The following is a 20,222-nucleotide window of genomic DNA, read 5'->3' on the forward strand; positions in this document are numbered from 1 at the left end:
CCCAGAAATGAAAAAATCTTACAATGGAATTGTAATGGTTTGATTCATCATTATGCCGATCTTAAGGCGCCTATGAACTGAATCTGAAATGACCTATAAAAGGACAAAATAGTTTATAAAGTATACGGTTTTACAGTTGCTTTGGAAATTAGGTCGATGTTGGATATTGTAGGAAATATAGTACAGATTAATCCTACGGATTTTTATTTTCGATATTTATCATATTTTTTGAAATAATTAGAGTCGTTGATAAAACGAATTTAAAGGATAACTGGAGTTCTATTTTCGCGATGAACATGGTTTTTGGCGATTTATAATCTGCTAATAAAGCACTTTAATCCTACGGATAGCAATTTTTTTCATCTTTTATAGAAAAGCGCCAAATTGGTAAAAAGATTTGTGTGACGTCACGAATTTTTCAGTGATTTAAATCGAAGTTAGGCAGCTTAGATTGCACCTCATACCTTCCGGCGAAATTGACTGTTGCTTTTGTACCTCGCTAATTATATGGTAATTAGATGATTAAATATGCATTATGACACAAATAAAGGGGAAATTCCTTTAAATATACACCTTTTTACCATCTTGTCGAGTTTCTCGTGGCTTATACTTTCAGTGCGGGTATCTATAACTTTTTATTTTTTCCGCTGTTTTTTAATCCTACTGACCCCTCGTTCGCACGGCACATATGTACGGCAAAATGACCGAAACGTAATTTTGACCGAATGGAACGCAGTATAATCTGCTAACAAAGTCCACTATTCGTACGGATAGCTATTTTTTCATCTTTTATAGAAAAGGTCCAACTTTGAAAAAAGATTTGGGTGATTTAATCACTTTCGCAGTTCCTTTTATCAATAGCGGTTCCGCTTTAACACTTTTTAGACTTTCTATGAAAATTAAATTCATTTTAGGCACGTAAATAACAAATAGGTAATTTGGTCAATAATGATCATAGTAAATACCCAGCAACGAATTTATTGCGATAAATCTTTATTGAATATAAAACATTAGGGATACGTCTCACAACAACAGTGAAGGGACTCATAAGTATCAGGAAAAGATGATTTTAAAAAATAGACAAAGAAATGTTGTACTTTTATATAAAATATACAAATATTTACAATAAGAAAAAATACTTTATTAAATAATTAATGCATAGTGTTGCACCTCCCCCTCAACTCATGTAAATTGTTCTCAGGTCTTGTCCTCTACTTCTTCGTGGATCTACCAATTCCGGGATTAGCGAGTTGTAATAAAAGTCAGACAACTTCTCCGCCATTTTGGTAGTCCAAAAAACGTCATCTCTACAAAAACAAATTAACATATCTTTTCACAGAAAAAATGCGAATTATTTATTACCTTTCGATTTGTTCCACATGTCCTCTGGTGTATACTATGAAGTAACAAATGTTTCTATTTGTTATGTGCAGTTGCCCTTGTACTTGATAGTAATAGCTATGGGTTTTTTTCAAACACCATGTGTCACCTGGTTCCAATTTAATTAGGGTCATTATGTAAGGTTGAAAACTCTTCTTCCTTATAAATGTTTGTATGTTTCTTATGCCTGCCTAAACTGTTCATCCGATTGCGATGAAACTTTGGAAAATGGTTGAACGTATGCTTCCTAAGGTTTCACATATATTAAAATGCTTCCCAAATTCTCAACCAAACGGGAAAAACGGAATTTTTCTGGGAATGGGGTACGAGCGCGTGAAAAAGTGTTCGAAATTCTCACGGGACTACTGTAATACTAATTACTATACTACATTTTATTTTGCATTTTTGGATATTACAATTAAATTATGTGAATAGTAAGTTAGAATGTTATTATTCTGACATTGCAAAATAAAAACCTAATACGTTATGCGGGACAGTATGTTTACTCTCGCGTTCCTGCGGCCGACATTCAATAGTAACGGATACCCCATTACGCAATCATAATTATCTATCGACCATATTTACTGTGTTCTATTTTTTAAATACGTTTATCTCTGAGATAACAGCGTGGAAACGAAAAGTTTGATTTTTTGACATGTGATCATATGTTACTACCCATGTAATATAAATTTTAGATCTTTTTGCGTAGAATCCTGTGGCTTAATCAAATTTTTGGACCACCGTTTCTGAGATTTGACCCAAAATAGGTATTGGAACGCCCTATATCTATAACATAATTTTTTTTTCATTCTTTATCCTGATTACAATTATGTATCAGCATTATTGACTGGTATAGTTTGCCTTAGTTACCATGGATATAATAAAAAAACCATAATCTCTACTTAATCTGCTATTTGTATTTCAAACAATAAAAACTTACGTTTTTAATCATTTTCATGGGTAAAATTGAAAAATTTATATAGGTTGTGATACATCAGTGTAATTAGGACAAAGAAAGCAAACAACTGATTTTATGAAACATACGGTGTTTACCAACTTCGGATCAAATCTCAGAGTGGTCCAAAACTTTTTTTTACTAGTCCACTAGATTCTACGTAAAAATATCTAAAACTGACAGTTATTATTACCTTTCTTCTATTTTGCATGGGTAGCAAGATATGATAACATCACAAAACCTAAAACTTTCGCTTTCCTCCTGTATATCAACAAACGTAACTAGATTGCTTCGGTTTGTGGTGTCTCAATCTAAATTGGACACCGACCAAATTTTCATATACTTTATAATAATGAGGTACCTAACCATCGGCCTAATTTACAATCGCCGGTAATAATAGTGCACCATATGCAAAATATTGCTTTAGAGAAAAATATCCATACTTGAAAAACTCAAAATCCTTTGAATAAACACTAAACAGAAAATACGTAAACTAATAGTATTTTAATTACCATGCAATAAATAAACAAGATGAATTTATTAATATCAATAGAAAAGCTCATTAGGCAAGTGTTATTAGGCTCCTTGCATTTATAATTAAATCCATTGAAAGGTTATAAATAAAGAGACACCAAATAGAATGGGACAAATTCAATCATCTCTTTCTACTTGTAACATGCTCTTTTGAAGAGGTTAGGCAACTTTACACACTCCGTTTAGCACAACAAATTTACTTCAGAGGCGCCTTAAGCGCCTACTTGTTGATAATGATCCACTTTGTGTAGCGATACAGGAAACTCACCTTAAGCCACTGAAACCCTATTCATTGAGAGGCTATAAACTCCTAAGAAGGGATCTTGCCGGTGGCCAAAGGGCACATGGAGGAGTCGCTATACTTCTAAAAGAAACCTTAATATCGAGGGAAATTAATCTAACAACACACTTACAAGCGATTGCGATTCAAATTAAAACCCCATTGAATTTAACCGTATGTTCCCTGTATCTCCCTGACTAACAATGGGAGAAAAGAGATCTTGAGGTAGTGATCGCCCAACTTCCTATACCGTTTTTGTTACTGGGAGATTTCAATAGTCATCACACTTTGTGGGGATCTACTCATCGAGACATAAAAGGAGAAGAGATAGTCACCATTGTCAATGACGAGGACCTACTGATATTAAATGATGGTTCGCCAACACATCTTGTGGCACGGATGGGTAATTTCTCCGCTATAGACTTGACCATTGCCACCCCACAACTTGGATTGGTGGTGGAGTGGAAGGTATCAGAGGAACTGTACGGTAGTGATCACTTCCCCATTATAATTGAGACTAATATTGTAAAAACTCCGGTTATATTACCACCGAGATACCTCTATAACTTAGCTGATTGGAAAACTTACCAACGAGTATTAGATGAATCTGTTATGCGACATACGGGGCAAATCACATTGGAACGCTTAACTCAATGGATCCTTGACGCTGCCGATGTTGCGATACCTAAAACAAAAGAACGGTAACTAAAAAAGTCTGTGCCATGGTGGAATAGCCGTGTACAGGAAGCAATTAAACATAAAAAGAAACTACTTAACAAATTTAAAAAAACGCCTACTATGGACAACATGGTAGCGTTTAAGCGAGCTCGAGCCTTATTAGCAAGGAGAGTAGTACTACAAAGCAAGAAAGAGTCGTGGGAAAATTATGTATCATCAATAGGGTTCAATACTAATATTAGTGAGACATGGAGGAAGGTCCAAACGGTCATAAATAAGAGAAAGGTTAATACCATAAGTTACCTAAAATTACCCGACAACACCATAACGGATGATAAAAATACTATTATTAACATGATTGCTGAACAATTTGCGTCGGTGAGTAGAACATCCAACTACAAACCCGAGTTCCGCGAAAAATCAAAGAAATACATTTTCCAAATTTTGCAACGCAAGAAATCCTCGAGTATAACTTACCGTTTACCTTGAGTGAACTAAATACTTGTTTAAAGAAAACGTCCCTTACAGCTGCACCAGGTAACGACCAAATAACAAATAAAATGATCACCCAGACGACTAACCTCTTTAAGCGACGCCTTCTTAACTTTTACAATTACTGTTGGCAACAAGGGATATATCCGCAAGAGTGGAAAGAGGCAATTATAGTGCCTATATTAAAGGAAGGCAAAAATAGACTGGATTGTAAGAGTTATCGGCCTATAAGTTTAACCTGTTGTTTGGGAAAGCTCTTAGAGAAATGATAAATCAAAGGCTCATTCACCTGATAGATCCACAATTTATAACAGAGGCACAAGCAGGATTCCGTAGAGGATATTCCACAATAGATCAGTTAGTCTATTTGGAAAATTATTTACAGGAAGGATACAAAAATCGACATCACACTGTCTTTGATATCGAAAAAGCTTTCGACATGACATGGCGTGATGGTATTTTACTACAACTAGAAAAATGGGGTTTTAAAGGCAGTTTACCAAAAGTCATCTCGTCGTTTCTGTCTAATCGCACTTTTCGTGTCAAAATCAATGGGAGCTTGTCTCAAGCTTACGTCCTTGAGAATGGAATTCCACAAGGATCAACATTAAGCTGTACCTTGTTCAACATAGCAATTAATATCTTAGTTAATAACATAGGCACAGACGTGAAATGTTGTCTATATGTGGATGACTTGTGTATATTTGGTAGTGGCAAAACTATTGGTCAAATATCAAGAAAAATGCAACCTATTGTTAATCAAGTTTTGGAAGATGCTGAGGAAACAGGATTTACTTTTTCTATCACCAAAACAAAATGTGTTTGTAACAGAGCATCACATGATAGTCACCGTAATTATAAGATCCTCTTTAAAAATGTTACTGCATACACCGACAGACCCACTATTACCTACTCGTCCACTAGGTATCTGTAAGAGCGCAGGAAATTAATCCAGATTTGTTAACGGAAATATGTAATATAATACCCCACAATAAACCGGAAATTCCCCCTTGGAGAAATTTTCCAATAAATGTTGACACTAGTCTGTTGCAGTATGATAAATATGGCACTAACCCTAAATTAATACTTGCACATTTTAATAATATCATCTCTGGAATGAGGCATCACAATATCATATACACGGATGGTTCTAAAACTGAAGATGGCGTAGGATGTGCAATTGTCGTTAAGGGTGAGCACTATAACTGGCGTCTTCCTGATTTATCATCAGTCTTCTATGCGGAACAATATGCCGTATGGCAAGCGCTGAAGTACTGTGATATGTCACTGGGTTATCGACACTTCTGCATTGTAACAGACTCCTTGTCCGTTATAAAATCGATAGTAAACTGTGACAATGATACGATAACACAATGGTGTCATTCATCTATCGTATACTTAGAAAATCAAGGAAAGCATATTACCTTACTATGGGTCCCCAGTCATGTGGGCATACAGGGTAATGAGGAAGCTGACAAGGTAGCCCTGGAAGCAACCAAACAGGATGCGGTCGATGTACCTGAAATAAAACACAAAGATTTGAAAAATAAATATAATCGTGTAACTGTTTCCAAATGGCAAGATGATTGGGATATGTGTAATACTCACCTTAAAAGCATCAAACCTACCATAGCTAAATGGGATAATCCTGCACTCACTAGAACAGACATATCAAAATTAATTAGATTGAGAATAGGCCATACTGCAGTAACGCATACATACCTACTGAAGGGAGAACCAGTTCCTATATGTGCCAGATGTGGACACGAATTAACGGTAGTACACTTCATTTTTGAATGTGGCCGTTTAGAACTTATAAGAAGCAATTACAACATTAGTGATAATTATCGAGATAATTTTATTAGTATGTCGCGTATAAATAACCTAATGTCGTACTTGAAGGTAATAGACATGTACAATAACATTTAAATTAGCAACAAGAGCTAATGACCATAGCTGTCGAAGCTCAATACAAAAAAAAACAAAAAAAAAAAAAAAAAAAACAAACATGAGACAAAATATTCTGTACCTACCAAATATAAATGATATAGATACACTTGTAAAGGATTTCACATCATTTATCACAAAAGCGGCACATAAATTCGTTCAACAAACCAACCCAAATTCGACCTTTTGCTTTCGGTCGGTAGGTAATATGGTGGAATGATAAATGTAAAGCAGATATAAAAACACATAAACAACATTACACCCAATATAAAAGACATAGAACCGAAGAGAATCTAATCCAGTTCAAGCAAAGTAAGGCTAAAGTACGTAGAACCATCCTAAAAAGCAAAAATTCACTTCATATTTTCCATTAATCCAAACACACCAATAAAGGAAATATGGGACAAAATAAAAACTCTGAAAACCAACCACATATGACATAACCCGGGAAACAACATAAGTCTCTTCATAAATAACATTTCTGATCCACAGGAGATTGCTGAAACACTGGCAAAATACCTTTCAAGAAAATTCCAGCAACACCCAATATGACCATGATTTCCTAGCACACAGGTAGGCTCCAAAGTGGTGGACATTATTAACTAGAGTCAATAATGAAACTGGCACGCTGTCACAACCCGAAATTTCGCTCAATAGTCAGGAATCTGAGTATCAAAAAGACGCTTCTAAAATAATGCCACCTGCACTCGAAGATATACATTTTGAAAAATACGTATCTTGTGCAGAATTAGATGCCGATTCTGAATCAAGAAGGCGCTTTGGTCGCAGGGATCGCAAATAGCCCAGAGACTGAGAGACTTGTTATAACTAGACCGCGCGTAACGTAGCTTTTACTATAAACGCCTGTTGTCAAGATAGGATAGGCAACCAACTGTTCATCGCGGAGCAGACGTACGTTCTGCAGCTTGCTTTAGCCATGTTTATTTTAAATTTTAGTAGCAAAAAAAGATAACATATAGCTGTTAACTGTTTTAATCGAATTTATTGGTATTTTATTTGAACTAAATTGGTATATAACTGCCTTCCTCTAGTCCTAATTTGATTTATATGTGTATTTTGGTGTAAATTTTTCTCTTCGAATGGCTCTGATCCATTGGCCCTTTAAACTTTTATCCGTTGAAAACCAGCATATTATTTAAAAATTTATCGACAGAGTACATGTTGATAGGCACAAGTTAACCTAAGTTTATTGGTTTATTCTCAACATAAATTTATCTGTTCACTAATTCGAGCTAATCACGAGAATGATTAATAAACGGAACATCTAAAATAACAGCTTATTTCATTATATTGCATATCATCTCAGGGATTTTTGCCCCGCGGTGCATTGTGTGTTGCATACTGTGTCGACGACACCTTAGATACGTTAAGCGCAGGCTAGTTATAGCAGGTCTCTGGGGGCATATATATAAGAGAAGTATATGGATAACCGCCTATGATTGCAATGTGCAAATTGTTGGCCATAAAAGAGAGCTGCCCTATTCCTTAGTCCTGAACTCTGTATTTATGCGCAAACTCCCCAAGTAAATATTTACTTCTCTCCGCCTACTTTTAAGTAGCGCCAATTTCAAATTTCATAACCTATAACTCGAAAATAGGGTGAAAATGTTATTAAACCATTATTGTGTGCAATTACCATATGTAAACACAACCACGCACCATTCGGAAACTTCACCCAGACTTCTATTCGCTTCATGCAGATTCATATTCACCACATTGGCCCCATTCCACCTGCCGACTCCTATCACTATTGTCTGATCCTGTGATGTCTTTAGATAAGTATACTAGCTGGCCGAGGCCCACCCTCCCAAGACCAATCGCCGCCGAAGCGTTTCTTACCTGTTGACTATATCGCTTCGATTCCCCTACTAGCATCTTCACCGATCAGCGACGACAATTTGAATCTTCCCTTTTTTGTGCCCTCAACATTGTTTTCGGCACACAAGGATTCGGGACCTGCAGTCAATGGCCTACTTGAATGATTTCACTGCCAACTCAAATCAGCGCTCACGTGCCACCCAGTGCGTTCTGGTTCAAGGTACTCCGTATCGTTCTGCTTGGAAACTGTAGCATTTTCACGGAGAACTTTCGAGCTTCCTCAGCGGAGTTTGTTTACGGTTACACCCTTCAACTTCGAAGGCAAACTTTGTAACGATTTAGAAACTTAAATTGCAATTGAAATAATATACCTATAGGGATTATATCTTGAATATAACTTGAAATTGGATAAGTTCGCATCAGCTATAATATAAAGTGATACATTACCAATGTTCAAAGAAACACAATTAAATTAAAGACATTTACTGATTTTAAAATAAAATTAACATTGTCGAGTTGGAAATCTTTTAGGTGTTAAGTGACCCCCATATAACTTCGTGCCCCCATCATGCTTGCGTGCATCCAAATCAATGCAGTCATAGCGGTTAAAATGACGAGAACACAACCTTGTTTTTACATCATCGAATTCCGATAGTTCACATGCTTGCAGTCACCGATTCTTGTTGCTTTTTTCACTTGGGAATCTAATAACAAGTATGGCATAAATGAATTGATTGCAGATAATTGCATTGTAACTTACTTGTGCCATGAAACCGAAGAATCCACTTTCCCACAAGTACCTGCATTTCTTTATTTCTAAGTAATGAACACACTAAAATTGCCAAACATTAGGTATTTCTTTACAATTATTGTGTATCACTTACGTATACTGATTTATATAAGTATGAAAGGCTTCTTTACTATTAAAATTAAACAAAAGTTCAATAACTCATAAACTAAACAAACAATTTAACCTCAATCCGTTATGTCAAACTGGAGTAAATGCTTGGTAAATAACACTACATAATAACACGCAAGCGCATTAGCGCCTAGTTCCCAACTAATGACAGAAGTATATTTCCATCCACTAACGTTGGCGATAGGCGTGTCCACTCGTTTATCCATATACTTCTCTTATTATATATATGTCTGGGGGTCCTCCCTTTGATGTTTGATCACGTGACATTTTTCAAATTTGAGCGGGATCTTGTTTAGTTTTGGAGGGAATAGTCAATCCGGTGACCATTTTTAATTGTTGTCGAGTTGACTTTATTTCCGTGTTCTTGTAGTGTGAAGTTAGCGTAGAACCTGGGGGTTAAGTGCTTGAACGAATCTTGTAACTTTCTATCTACATACCTAGAAAAGAAAACCTAGGGTTAGGTTGATATCTACGAAACCAATGAAACCATAAGCATTTCTAATGTTCAAATAAATCCGTCTTTTTACGTGTGTCTTGCACATTGAGTTAGAAAACTAATGGAGGGAATATAATGGTAGAGGGGGTAAGAATTTTTGTAGACGGAAGTTGCCACATCCAGAGGCCACTCGCGTGGATAGGTTCCAGAGACATGGAGTGGTGGGAGATGGAGGAACGACAAGTGCGCATCCAATAATTTGGGAGACGAAGCCGCCATTTTTACACTGTTTCTGTCAGTTTCTCAGCAGTTTCTCCGTGTGATTTGAAATTTGACGTTCAAGAGCAACTTAACCTCAAAATAATTCCCGGAAAATTTCGTTTATTTCGGCTTTATTCTTTCGTAGTTCACAGTGTCGAGTGCTGGTGCTCTCTAAAGTGTTTAGAAATGACTTGTACAGTGGAAAGCTGCAAAAATATTCGGCGTTTCAAGCCAGAAGGTGTAACGTTCCACAGGTAAGAAACACGTGCTTAAAATCGGATTTTTTGACTCAAAACCTTACCGTTTACTTGGTAATCACATAGTTAATAATTGAGAAATGACGTAACTTTCCAATTCTTCAATACTTGTTAGTAATTGTATTAGTTTATTTCATTTGATTTTAGGTTACCTCGAGACTCCGGCAAGCTCGAACAATGGCTCCATATTTTGGGCAAAGATAATTTATTAGACTTGGAATCCACCAAGTATAAACTAATTTGCTCCAAACATTTCGAAAGAAACTGTTTTATTATAAAAAATGGTAAAAAATACTTGGTTCCCTCCGCTGTTCCATCATTACGTTTATCATCAACACCTTCACGAAGAGAGAAAGAAGGCCTTTCGTCTTCGAATACCTTGCAATCTTCAATTGATTCTTCGAGGGCATCGACTTCTGGAGTTGGGCAAATTTCCGAGTAAGTATGTCGAATAGCGCGAAAGTTTATTATTAATAGATGTATTTTTAATTTTATCGTAGAATAAATAGATTCTCATCGTCAACCGGTAGCAGTTCTAACGCTAGTAGGAAAAGAAGACGTAAAATTTTAATTGTTCAAAGAGATCATTCATATAAGTAAGTGCTTTAGCTTAGTTAACATGTATTATTTCTATAAAACTTTACGAAAATTATGATCGGGGTGTCGTTTAATTCAGGATCTTAACTTTTTGGAAAAAAGATCCAAACTATTAGTAAAGAAAAAAGGGGGACTACATTATAGCGAATTGTTTCGGAATTATTGTGGAATTCCAAATGTGGTTAGAATATAATTGAAGAGGAGGGACTTCCGAATATTTTGAAATTATTTTTTCATATTGAGTTTAAAATGCGGATTATTTTTCCAACTGGGTTTTGTTCTATAGCCTAATAAGCAGGGATTTATTGCCATTTTGATGAAACTGACTACAACTTTTTTTTTTTTCAGAAATTCTGAATTCAATTACTCATTGACACCTTGATCACAATTTTTGGAGAGTTCTCCCAAGAACCTCGAAAAAAGAACATGTTTTATTTCATCCTGGGTTCAAAAATTAATTTTTTTGGACTATTTATAGTACAAAAAGGACATCTTTAAAGTTCTAGTACTTTAATGTTGATTATTAAAGTCCTAGTATTTTAATGTTGACTTTAATTACTTTTTTTTTCATCGCTAAGGAAATGTGACATTGGTTACCGCTTACTTAATTATTACGAATAATTTGCACAAAATTGAAATATCATTTTTCTTATTAATTTTACAGGATGAAATAAAATTTTGTATTTACCGCGAACGAAAAGTGTTTTTAAAAGTACTCACTAGCCATTTCAACTAGTTCGTACTTTGAAAATTCACTTTTCGTCCTTGATAAATAAATTACTATATTAGATTACTTTGAGATTATTCAAGTTTCTTATTCCAATTATTATAGCATTACGCCTGGAATACTGAATGAAAAATTCCGAAACTTGAGAGAACAACAACTAAAATCCCGCAGAAAGCTTTATAAAGCTAAGAAACAAATAAAAAATTTGAACAAGAAAGTCACTTCGCTTCAGGCAATAATTAAGAGCTTAAAAGAGAATAACATGATTTCGGATAGCGCATTGGTCCATTTACAAAAATCTTAAAGTATCTTAAGGTATAAATGCTGATTTTTCCATAATAAATGTGAATAATATTTCTTGAATGCTGCAGGGCTCGTAATGGTTGGAACAATAATCCAACTGCTTTGCAATTTATGTATTCATTCCGTCGTATTCTTCTTTTCACGAAAGTATCTCCAAGAGGCGGTAATTGCAAAGTATTGGATACGACAACTATTCTACATGTCCCGTCAAAAAGCAAATCACGGAAAACATTGGAGATGTATGACGTGTCACTGGCTATGAAATATGGTTTGACAGATGAAGTGGTCATTCAGGATCATGAGTATTACTTCGACATTCCTTTTGCAGACCTTAATGACATTACCACCAATATTATAACTTATATTGGTGGATATGTTGTAAAAATGCCCCGAATGTTTGGAAGAATGCCTGGTGAAAGCAAACCAACTTTCAGGAGTCAATTATATGCTCTTACTACGTAAAAAAAGAGGTGCGTGCATAAAAATGTTTTGAAATGATATATATAATTTGATCATTTTTAGGAGCTCTCCACACTCCAAGCTCGAGTGTTGTAAAAATATGCTGCACAACAGAAATTTATATAAAGAGAATGATGATTATGACGGATGGGGCATTACCCCCGGAAACTGGTTTTTTCGACACTTTCATGGTTGCTGTCGCTCAAAAAACATATGAGTATAACTTGTTTGAAGAATTGGACCACCATTTTTCATGCTTCGCCTTCAGTGAAGAAAATCACAAATTCCTGCTTATTAAATTAATAATAAAAAATTATTTAAAAATACGAATTTTCAGTTTAGGTCGCAGATATACACAAAAAATGTCTGGGCCTCTAGTGCGGCAACAGCTCACTAAATTAATTTTATTCAATCACCAATAAATAATATGTTATTATGAGCCATTAGTTTTATTTATCCCAGAATGTGTTGATTGAAATTTGAATTTCGCGCTTCCAAAGTGTGTAAAAATGGCGGCTGCTTGATTAGCCTCTTCGCGCACCTTGATACGCCATCTCCCACCCTCCATGTCTCTGATAGGTTCCCGTGAATGTACATTTTGACCGACATTATTTGACATAGGAAAACGCGGGCCCTGTCACTGTCAGTTATCCACCAAATTCAAATTTTATTAAATTTGCCATTCCAAAGTAATAATTTCAGATCGGTTTGTGCTCTGGTTTATATAAATAACTAACTGTGGCATAATGTTTTTATCACACGCAATTTTGTGAATTGAGAATGATTAGCTGCGTATCATGCAAAATTTCTCATAAAGGGAAGAAACAAGGCATTTCCTTTCATCGGTAAGACATGTCATTTATTATGTTGTAGGCAAGGTTGTAGGTACCTAGTTTCGTCTGGCCAAGCATTTGATTCCCTCCATTAATTTTCTAACTCAATCGTCTTGCAGTACGCGTTTTTTTGTTTTCTCTTGCAAAGTTGCAAAACTTCTTATCTTGCCAAAGTTCTTCTTGTCTTGTCTTGCAACGCCATGCAAGACAAAAATCACTGTTTGCATTGATTCACTTAACGCTTTTTGTGAGAATCGCTATACGTTACGCCCCTGGTACTTACCGTATTCATTCAATTGTGCTTGGTTTTAGTTACTCATAGACAGAACAAAAATCTGTTCGTAGTATACAAATCATATTTAGAGCAAAAACATTAGGAAAATAAATTAGCTGATGATTCAGTCACCACACGACATTTTACCCTAAAGTACGGTACGCTACTGGCAGCATTCCCACGTTTCCCTTGTCCCGTCCTTCGGTAAGATCTATATTCTTTATTCAATAGTTTGCGCTTGCGCGACTATTACCTGTATCGAAAATGTTGAACTTGAAACGCTTTGTGTACTTCGGGTGCTAAAAGCACCAACCATTTTATGGTTTGTGTATTTTATTTAGTGTTAAAAAAAGAGAACAACAACCATATAATAAACGTGACATTTCAGTGATGGATGATCCTGGAAGAATGATGGGGCACGCGGGAGGCGGGTTAATGCCTCCACAACCGTACGGAATGAACCCTCAGGGCGATGCCCCAACCGGTGGAGAAAATGAACCGCGTAAACAGGACATTGGGGAAATTTTGCAACAAATTATGAATATAACTGATCAAAGTTTGGATGAAGCACAAGCTCGAAAGCACACATTAAATTGCCACCGAATGAAACCGGCTTTGTTTTCGGTCCTTTGCGAGATTAAGGAAAAAACTGTTCTTTCGTTGAGAAATACTCAAGAAGAGGAACCGCCCGATCCTCAACTGATGCGTCTCGACAATATGTTAATTGCCGAAGGAGTTGCCGGACCGGAAAAAGGTGGCGGGGTTGGTGCGGCAACGTCGGCATCAGCTGCTTCACAAGGAGGTCAACCTGACAATGCAATTGAACACTCGGATTATCGTGCAAAATTAGGCCAGATTCGCCAGATATACCACCAGGAATTGGAAAAATACGAACAAGCCTGCAATGAATTTACGACCCACGTCATGAATCTCTTACGTGAACAATCTCGCACAAGACCGATAACTCCGAAGGAAATCGAGCGCATGGTTCAAATTATACATAAAAAATTTAGTTCTATACAAATGCAACTTAAGCAATCGACCTGTGAAGCTGTAATGATTTTACGTTCACGTTTTCTAGATGCCCGTAGAAAGAGAAGAAATTTCAGTAAACAGGCGTCCGAAATATTGAACGAATATTTCTATTCCCATTTGTCAAACCCGTATCCTAGTGAAGAAGCGAAGGAAGAGCTCGCTCGGAAATGCAGCATAACAGTTAGTCAAGTTTCAAATTGGTTTGGTAATAAACGCATCAGGTACAAGAAAAATATAGGTAAAGCACAAGAAGAAGCTAATTTATATGCAGCTAAAAAGGCAGCTGGCGCTTCTCCTTACAGCGGTACCCCCACACCAATGATGTCGCCAGCTCCGCCGCAAGATTCAATGGGTTATTCGATGGCGTCTGCGTATGACCAGAGCTCTGCTTACGACGCCAGCAGCTGTGGTTACGATCCTGGAATGCATCAGGAGTTGTCTCCTTGAATCCGAACGCTGGCATTGAACAATAATACTTAATACGCAAGTATACTACTTCATGTATACCATTACTAAGTATACAATTCATTTATTTTGTATTGTGCATTATGCAACTTAAGATTTTTCCGGCATCTCCTGGAACAGTCAAACCAGTATTTATTTTTATTATTCTACTGTGATACATTAACAGTAAATCGGATCATTTGACTGTCTCATATTTCATACACTTTTACTTGTATGTTTTTATTTTATGACTGAGCCAGTGGGTGTTTTTTAAGCTTAAAAACATAGAGAAGCGTCTATGTTTGTCTAATTAAGTGAAATTGCTTTTATAATAATTTTATGTATTTAATTATTGTAGATGAGAGTAGGTATGTGTTAGATTTGTTTGTCTGTCTGCTTTTAATGAAAATAATTGAAATTCAATACAATCTATCTGAAAGCATTTACAAGCATACTTTATCATCTTCTGAGCCAAACCCAACGTTATGTGAAGTTCTAAACTTATTTGCTACTGAAGTGAACTGATCTAATTAAATAGAACAAGCTTTATCAGTATTTTCACTTAACCTGAGCTTAATTTGATCTGGTTCAGATATTCTCTTGTGTATGTTGACAAAAAAGCATTGCTGTGGGAGTAGTTTAGCTGTATCAGTAATTTTCAAAAGAGTGTAATGTATTTGATTTGAGTAACAGAGCTACTACTTTATTGACCAAATTACTTATAGCGTTTTCGACTTGCTGCCCTCTGTCGGCCGAAATTGACTTTTTTTACTATTGGCGTTTTTTTAGAGAAGGAAAGAGTGATAATGATCGTAAAGTGAAACCCACATTTGTTTGTTATTTCACCGAAAACTAACCTATAATTACCTGTGAAACGATCTACTTTCGAGTGTTTTTTGGCTAACACTGCACTACAATGTACCATTGTCCAATAATGTTTTTAATCGCACACTTCGAGTCTTAAGGATCGCATAATCACGAAAATGAAAAATTAAACAAACTTTGGCTCTGAAAATATGGCCGCCCCAGGCTTCATCGCGCAGCATTGCCCTTGATAGGATATTATCAGTCCTCTTCCTTTCATAGTCTAAGGGCGTTTTCCACTTGTTCAGTCGCTCTGCAAAATTGCGGTCTAAATGCGCATGTTGTAGAATTGTGGTAAAGCTTCAGAGAGCAGAGTTCTGAGCGCTGTACATAACCTTAAAAGTTTCTCTTCAAAACACCTTTTTTCACAAGGTTTTTAATTTTTTGCAATTGATGACTTGTAGTGTATTGACAACTGTGTAAAAGAACGACTGTTTCATTGTCAAAATCGACTTGAAGGTTGTTGTATGTGCCCCTGTAGAACTGCACATGATTACTATTATCACAGTCTACATACAAAGCTATTATTCCTTTCATACTTTCTACTGCTCCAAAGTAGTGCAATTTTTTTATTGCTCCGAGAAAGTGTGTGATAACAATAAGGAGGGTGCCAATGCGTAATACTAATCCATCAGTGGAAAACGCTATTAAGCATGATGTTCTCCGTGCAACATCACTTATTTCCTACAAATAAATATAAATTTAAAAATTGAATGTTAAATGGACTCTAAATCAAACATATTGCTATATTAAGCGTAAAGAGGATAACTGCAATTATTTAAGTTACAGTATTCTAAACCAATAACAAGAATTCATTATCAAAACTTACTCTTGTGGATGAACTAAAAATTCAAATCAAAGCAGTGTATAAATCTGCTCTCATTTAGCCACTTGGGATAATAAAAAGCTTTTGATTTGAGTGCGTGAAGCTCTGGTGCAGTTTGTTCGGAGCAGCTCGTTTTGCAAGTTGTTCATTTTGCACACATTTGAATTGATATTCACAGTACGTAAATAACCACAAAAGTGTTTCAAGCCCCAAGCAAATAGGTGGTGCATGAAGGGACAAGGGAAATCCAATTTCGAGCGCGTCAGAGCTTGAAACTTTCTTAAAAGGAACACAGGGCATCTTGCACGGTACAGCTCAGAGCTCCTCTTTCACTCAAATGGAAAGCAGTAGTTATTAGTTAAGATAGTCAACTTACGAAAACAAGACAAACAAGCAAATCTACTAGTTTAACTTTCTTTTGTAATTACAGTATTACAAACAATTTTAAATTAAATTATTTAAACGGTCTAATATTTTGTTGGAAATCCCAGTACTTGAGTTTTGTATTTGATAAATGTAATTCGAAGCAAAAGTACCCCATATTTGCTAATTTAACTTTGTAGATCCACAAAGTTCGTGCCGATTATCATCACATATCAAATTAGTGATAGTATTTTTTAAGAATTAAAAAAAATGTGCTATTGTTTGCGTTTTGTCCGTCCGGACCCACTTCTGCCGTAAGTAGCCTATACTTTGAAGGTGTGCCAGACGGCCATCAAATTTCGTTGTCTAAAAGGGGGCCCCCTCCCCCACGAATTATTTTCCGAGATGCTGTTTTTGAAAGTAAAACGTGCATAACTTTTACATACGACAACCAATTTGGTCTCGGATTTTGCATACGCATGCCTTTAGTGATGCCAAGTTAAACTTTAGAAAATGGGAGTGGGGGGGTAAATACATGTTCTACCCTTCATGGTATTCTAATGAAAGGTCTCATCGAAATAAATTGGTTTGTACAAACTATAATTTTCCCGTGCGACTTTTTTTCGAATCAGTGAGCGACAGGGCTTGGGGGGGGGGGTTAAACATTAATTTTATCATTGTATTCTACTTAAAGGGTCTCGACGAAACGAACCGTTTTCTACCAACTACTGCCCTTCTTTCTGTCCTCTTATCAAAATACGGGACGGTGGGGGGGGGGGGAGTGGAACTAGGTATATATCCTTCATGGTAGTCTAATAAAAGGTCTCAACGAATGAAATTAATTTCTACCAACCACAGCTCTCCTCCTCTACCTCTTATATCGTGATCGGGTATATTCCCTTATAGGTACCTCAAGAACGGATTGCCGGAAGAAGGTACTCGCAAAGGGCGATTGAGACGTCTCCTAGAAATATATCCATTGATGATGTCAAAACAAAAGTTGTTTCGATTTAAAAAAATGCGCTGCATCTGCACAAGAGTTGTGCAACAATTTATAACAGGCTATCAAAAATGAGTTGCTGTCGAGTCACCTTTGGAAGTTCAAGTTAAATACGATTCCCTCTGTAAACAAAAATTCCAAAGGTGACTCGACAGCAACTCATTTTTACACCCCAAAAAAGGTCTTTATTGTAGTAGCAAACATTACTATATACAATAAGTATGTAAATAATTACGTGTAGAGGCCCAGAAAAGGGATACTAAAAAGGGGTAGAAGCGAAGTTCAGCGCTGCTGCTCATCCACTAAACCAATCTCGTAAGTATGGACAGGGTGTAGCATCTAAGACCCCTCGGATCATAATTCCTTTACAATAAAAGATACCGAATTTAAATGCAACACCCCATAATTTATTTCATGCTACAGGGTGGCCAACTAAGAATGCGAGGTACTGTATCTGAGAATCTATCCATCGTAGAGGCTTGCGGTAAAAAAACTTACTACTAAAATGGCCACGAGCAAAACCTGGAAAATATTTTTAAGTTTCTGAAATGACCGCTAGGGGGCGTAACTGGAATCCAAAGAAGTGATGTTTCTGTGAATTCCGCTATATTAACCTAACAAAAAAATATCCGGTCTTTGAAGTTGACGATAATCTGAACAATTTTTGTTTGACAATTTTTCCTGTATCTCTAAAAATGAAGTGGTGGGGGGTATCCAAAGGTTTCCGTAAAGAACACCCTGTATCTTCGAAACGGCTGAGCCGATTTAAACAAACTCGGGTTAGTTCAAAAGAGCGATTCTTCAGCTACAAATATTATACTATTTGAAGTTTTGTTGGTTTCACATATCACGGCTTGAGGGCTTTTTTCGACATTCCAACAGAAATGGTTAATTTTCTCAAAAAAATTAAATGCATTGGTTCGATTTTTTTTCATGAAAAAGTAGCTAAATGATGCCTAAACAAGTCGCGAAAACAGCATCTCAATATCTTGAGATATATATATTTATATCGTGATGGCCAGCATTTACGGCGGCATTAAAAGCTTCCTTTTTTAAATCGATCCACCTTAGGGCCACAAATTATACTTCAAATATTATAATATTTGTAGCCGAAGAATAACTCTTTTCAATTAACCCGAGTTTGTTAAAATCGGCTCAGTCGTTTCGAAGATACAGGGTGTTCTTACGGAAACCTTTGAATAGCCTCCACCACTTCATTTTTAGAGATACAGGAAAAATTGTCAAACAAAAAAGGTTCAGATTATCGTCAACTTCAAAGACCGGACATTTTATTGTTAGGTTAATATAGCGGAATTCACAGAAACATCACTTTTAGATTCCAAATTGCAGTTACGCCCCCTAGCAGCCATTGCAGAAACTTACAAATATTTTCCAAGTTTTTCTCGTGGCCGTTTTAGTGATAATTTTTTTTCCGCTTGCCTAACTAAATAGTTTCATTACCAGTCTAAAAGCGTAGGTATATCCAGATAAACCTCTCGCCAGAGAAAGATTGCCGGTCATAGAACACTTGATCCCGGTCTACAATCTTATGTTTTTCTAAAGATGTGAGCGACTTCCGCGATAGTATCGTGTCAATGTTGAACAAAAAGACTTTTCGTTCAACATTGGCACGATCCTATTCCGGAAGCCGCTCGCATCTTAATAAGAAAAACATAGATTGTAAATCGACAAACAAAGCTAATCTTGGACACAGCGCCGCCGCTAGGCTTTAGGAGGCCTGAGGCAAAATGCGCCGAAGAGGCCTATGCTAGGTAGGGTAGTTCTCGGGAAAATATGGTAAACACAGATGTGATAACATAAAGGTAAATTTGTGGATGTAAACTGAAATTATGCATAATGTTAGATATGCGTATGTGTCATAAGATGCCCGTTTTTCTATACCTATTGACTAGTGTAAAGCCATAGCTGCACAATGAGCACAAATAAACATTATTATTATAATTATAAAAGTTATATAATAGATAATAGTGTTGTTAGTTATTAGTATTAGTCATTCATATCATCACAACTTCACGTTGCCATGTAAGAGGGTGTCTATTAGGTAATAAAAATAGGATAGTAAGAACGTTACTAAGCGCTTATTACAAATTAGGTACAAACAAGTAGGTAAAGTTAAAAGTACTTACTTACATTAATGTAGGGAAATTGGTCAATAAATGAAGTAAAATCCGTCGAATGGAAAATTGAAAACAATATTAATTAAATAATCACAATCACAAATGTATAATCTTTGTAGGTAGGTACGTACTAGTCTACTGGTAGCAAAGATCATTATTTATAATACACTGGTAGTAAGGTATAAAAATATCTTTATCTCTTTACAGCACGCGCGTTTAACTTGAGCTGAATCTCGCCCCATGCGAATATGATATAAATTGGCTTAAAATATTTGTTTAAATAAAGACCACATTATATAGGAAACTTGATATAGCTGACGACTGAGTGGGAGTGTGAAAACAAAAAGAGGAACTAAATGGTGCAATTTCTGGCGTTTCAGC

At 36.1% G+C, this 20,222-nt stretch overlaps 1 protein-coding gene and 1 long non-coding RNA gene across 4 annotated transcripts; both read left to right on the forward strand.

Annotated features, from left to right (window-relative positions):
• Positions 1 to 9,587: 9,587 nt before the first annotated feature.
• LOC116163039 lies at positions 9,588 to 12,503 on the forward strand. Of its 2 annotated transcripts, XR_004143664.1 has the most exons (7): positions 9,588 to 9,975; positions 10,126 to 10,416; positions 10,479 to 10,574; positions 11,408 to 11,617; positions 11,674 to 11,873; positions 11,934 to 12,075; positions 12,128 to 12,503. It is a non-coding gene; the product is annotated as an uncharacterized LOC116163039 (long non-coding RNA). The 2 variants fall into 2 exon arrangements; XR_004143663.1 differs by having other exon boundaries at positions 11,674 to 12,075.
• An 886-nt stretch (positions 12,504 to 13,389) lies between these two features.
• LOC116163038 (homeobox protein extradenticle) lies at positions 13,390 to 16,807 on the forward strand. 2 transcript variants are annotated; one of them, XM_031476869.1, is made up of 3 exons: positions 13,390 to 13,493; positions 13,560 to 14,444; positions 14,509 to 15,263. In XM_031476869.1, the coding sequence occupies exons 2-3, from the start codon at positions 13,562 to 13,564 to the stop codon at positions 14,526 to 14,528; spliced, it is 903 nt and encodes a 300-aa protein (XP_031332729.1). In that variant the 5' UTR covers positions 13,390 to 13,493; positions 13,560 to 13,561; the 3' UTR covers positions 14,529 to 15,263. The 2 variants fall into 2 exon arrangements, with proteins under 2 accessions (XP_031332729.1, XP_031332728.1); XM_031476868.1 differs by having other exon boundaries at positions 13,560 to 16,807.
• The last annotated feature ends 3,415 nt before the right edge of the window (positions 16,808 to 20,222 follow it).

The sequence above is a fragment of the Photinus pyralis genome, unplaced genomic scaffold (assembly GCF_008802855.1).
Source record: "Photinus pyralis isolate 1611_PpyrPB1 unplaced genomic scaffold, Ppyr1.3 Ppyr1.4_LG2, whole genome shotgun sequence".
Classification (NCBI taxonomy): domain Eukaryota; kingdom Metazoa; phylum Arthropoda; class Insecta; order Coleoptera; family Lampyridae; genus Photinus; species Photinus pyralis.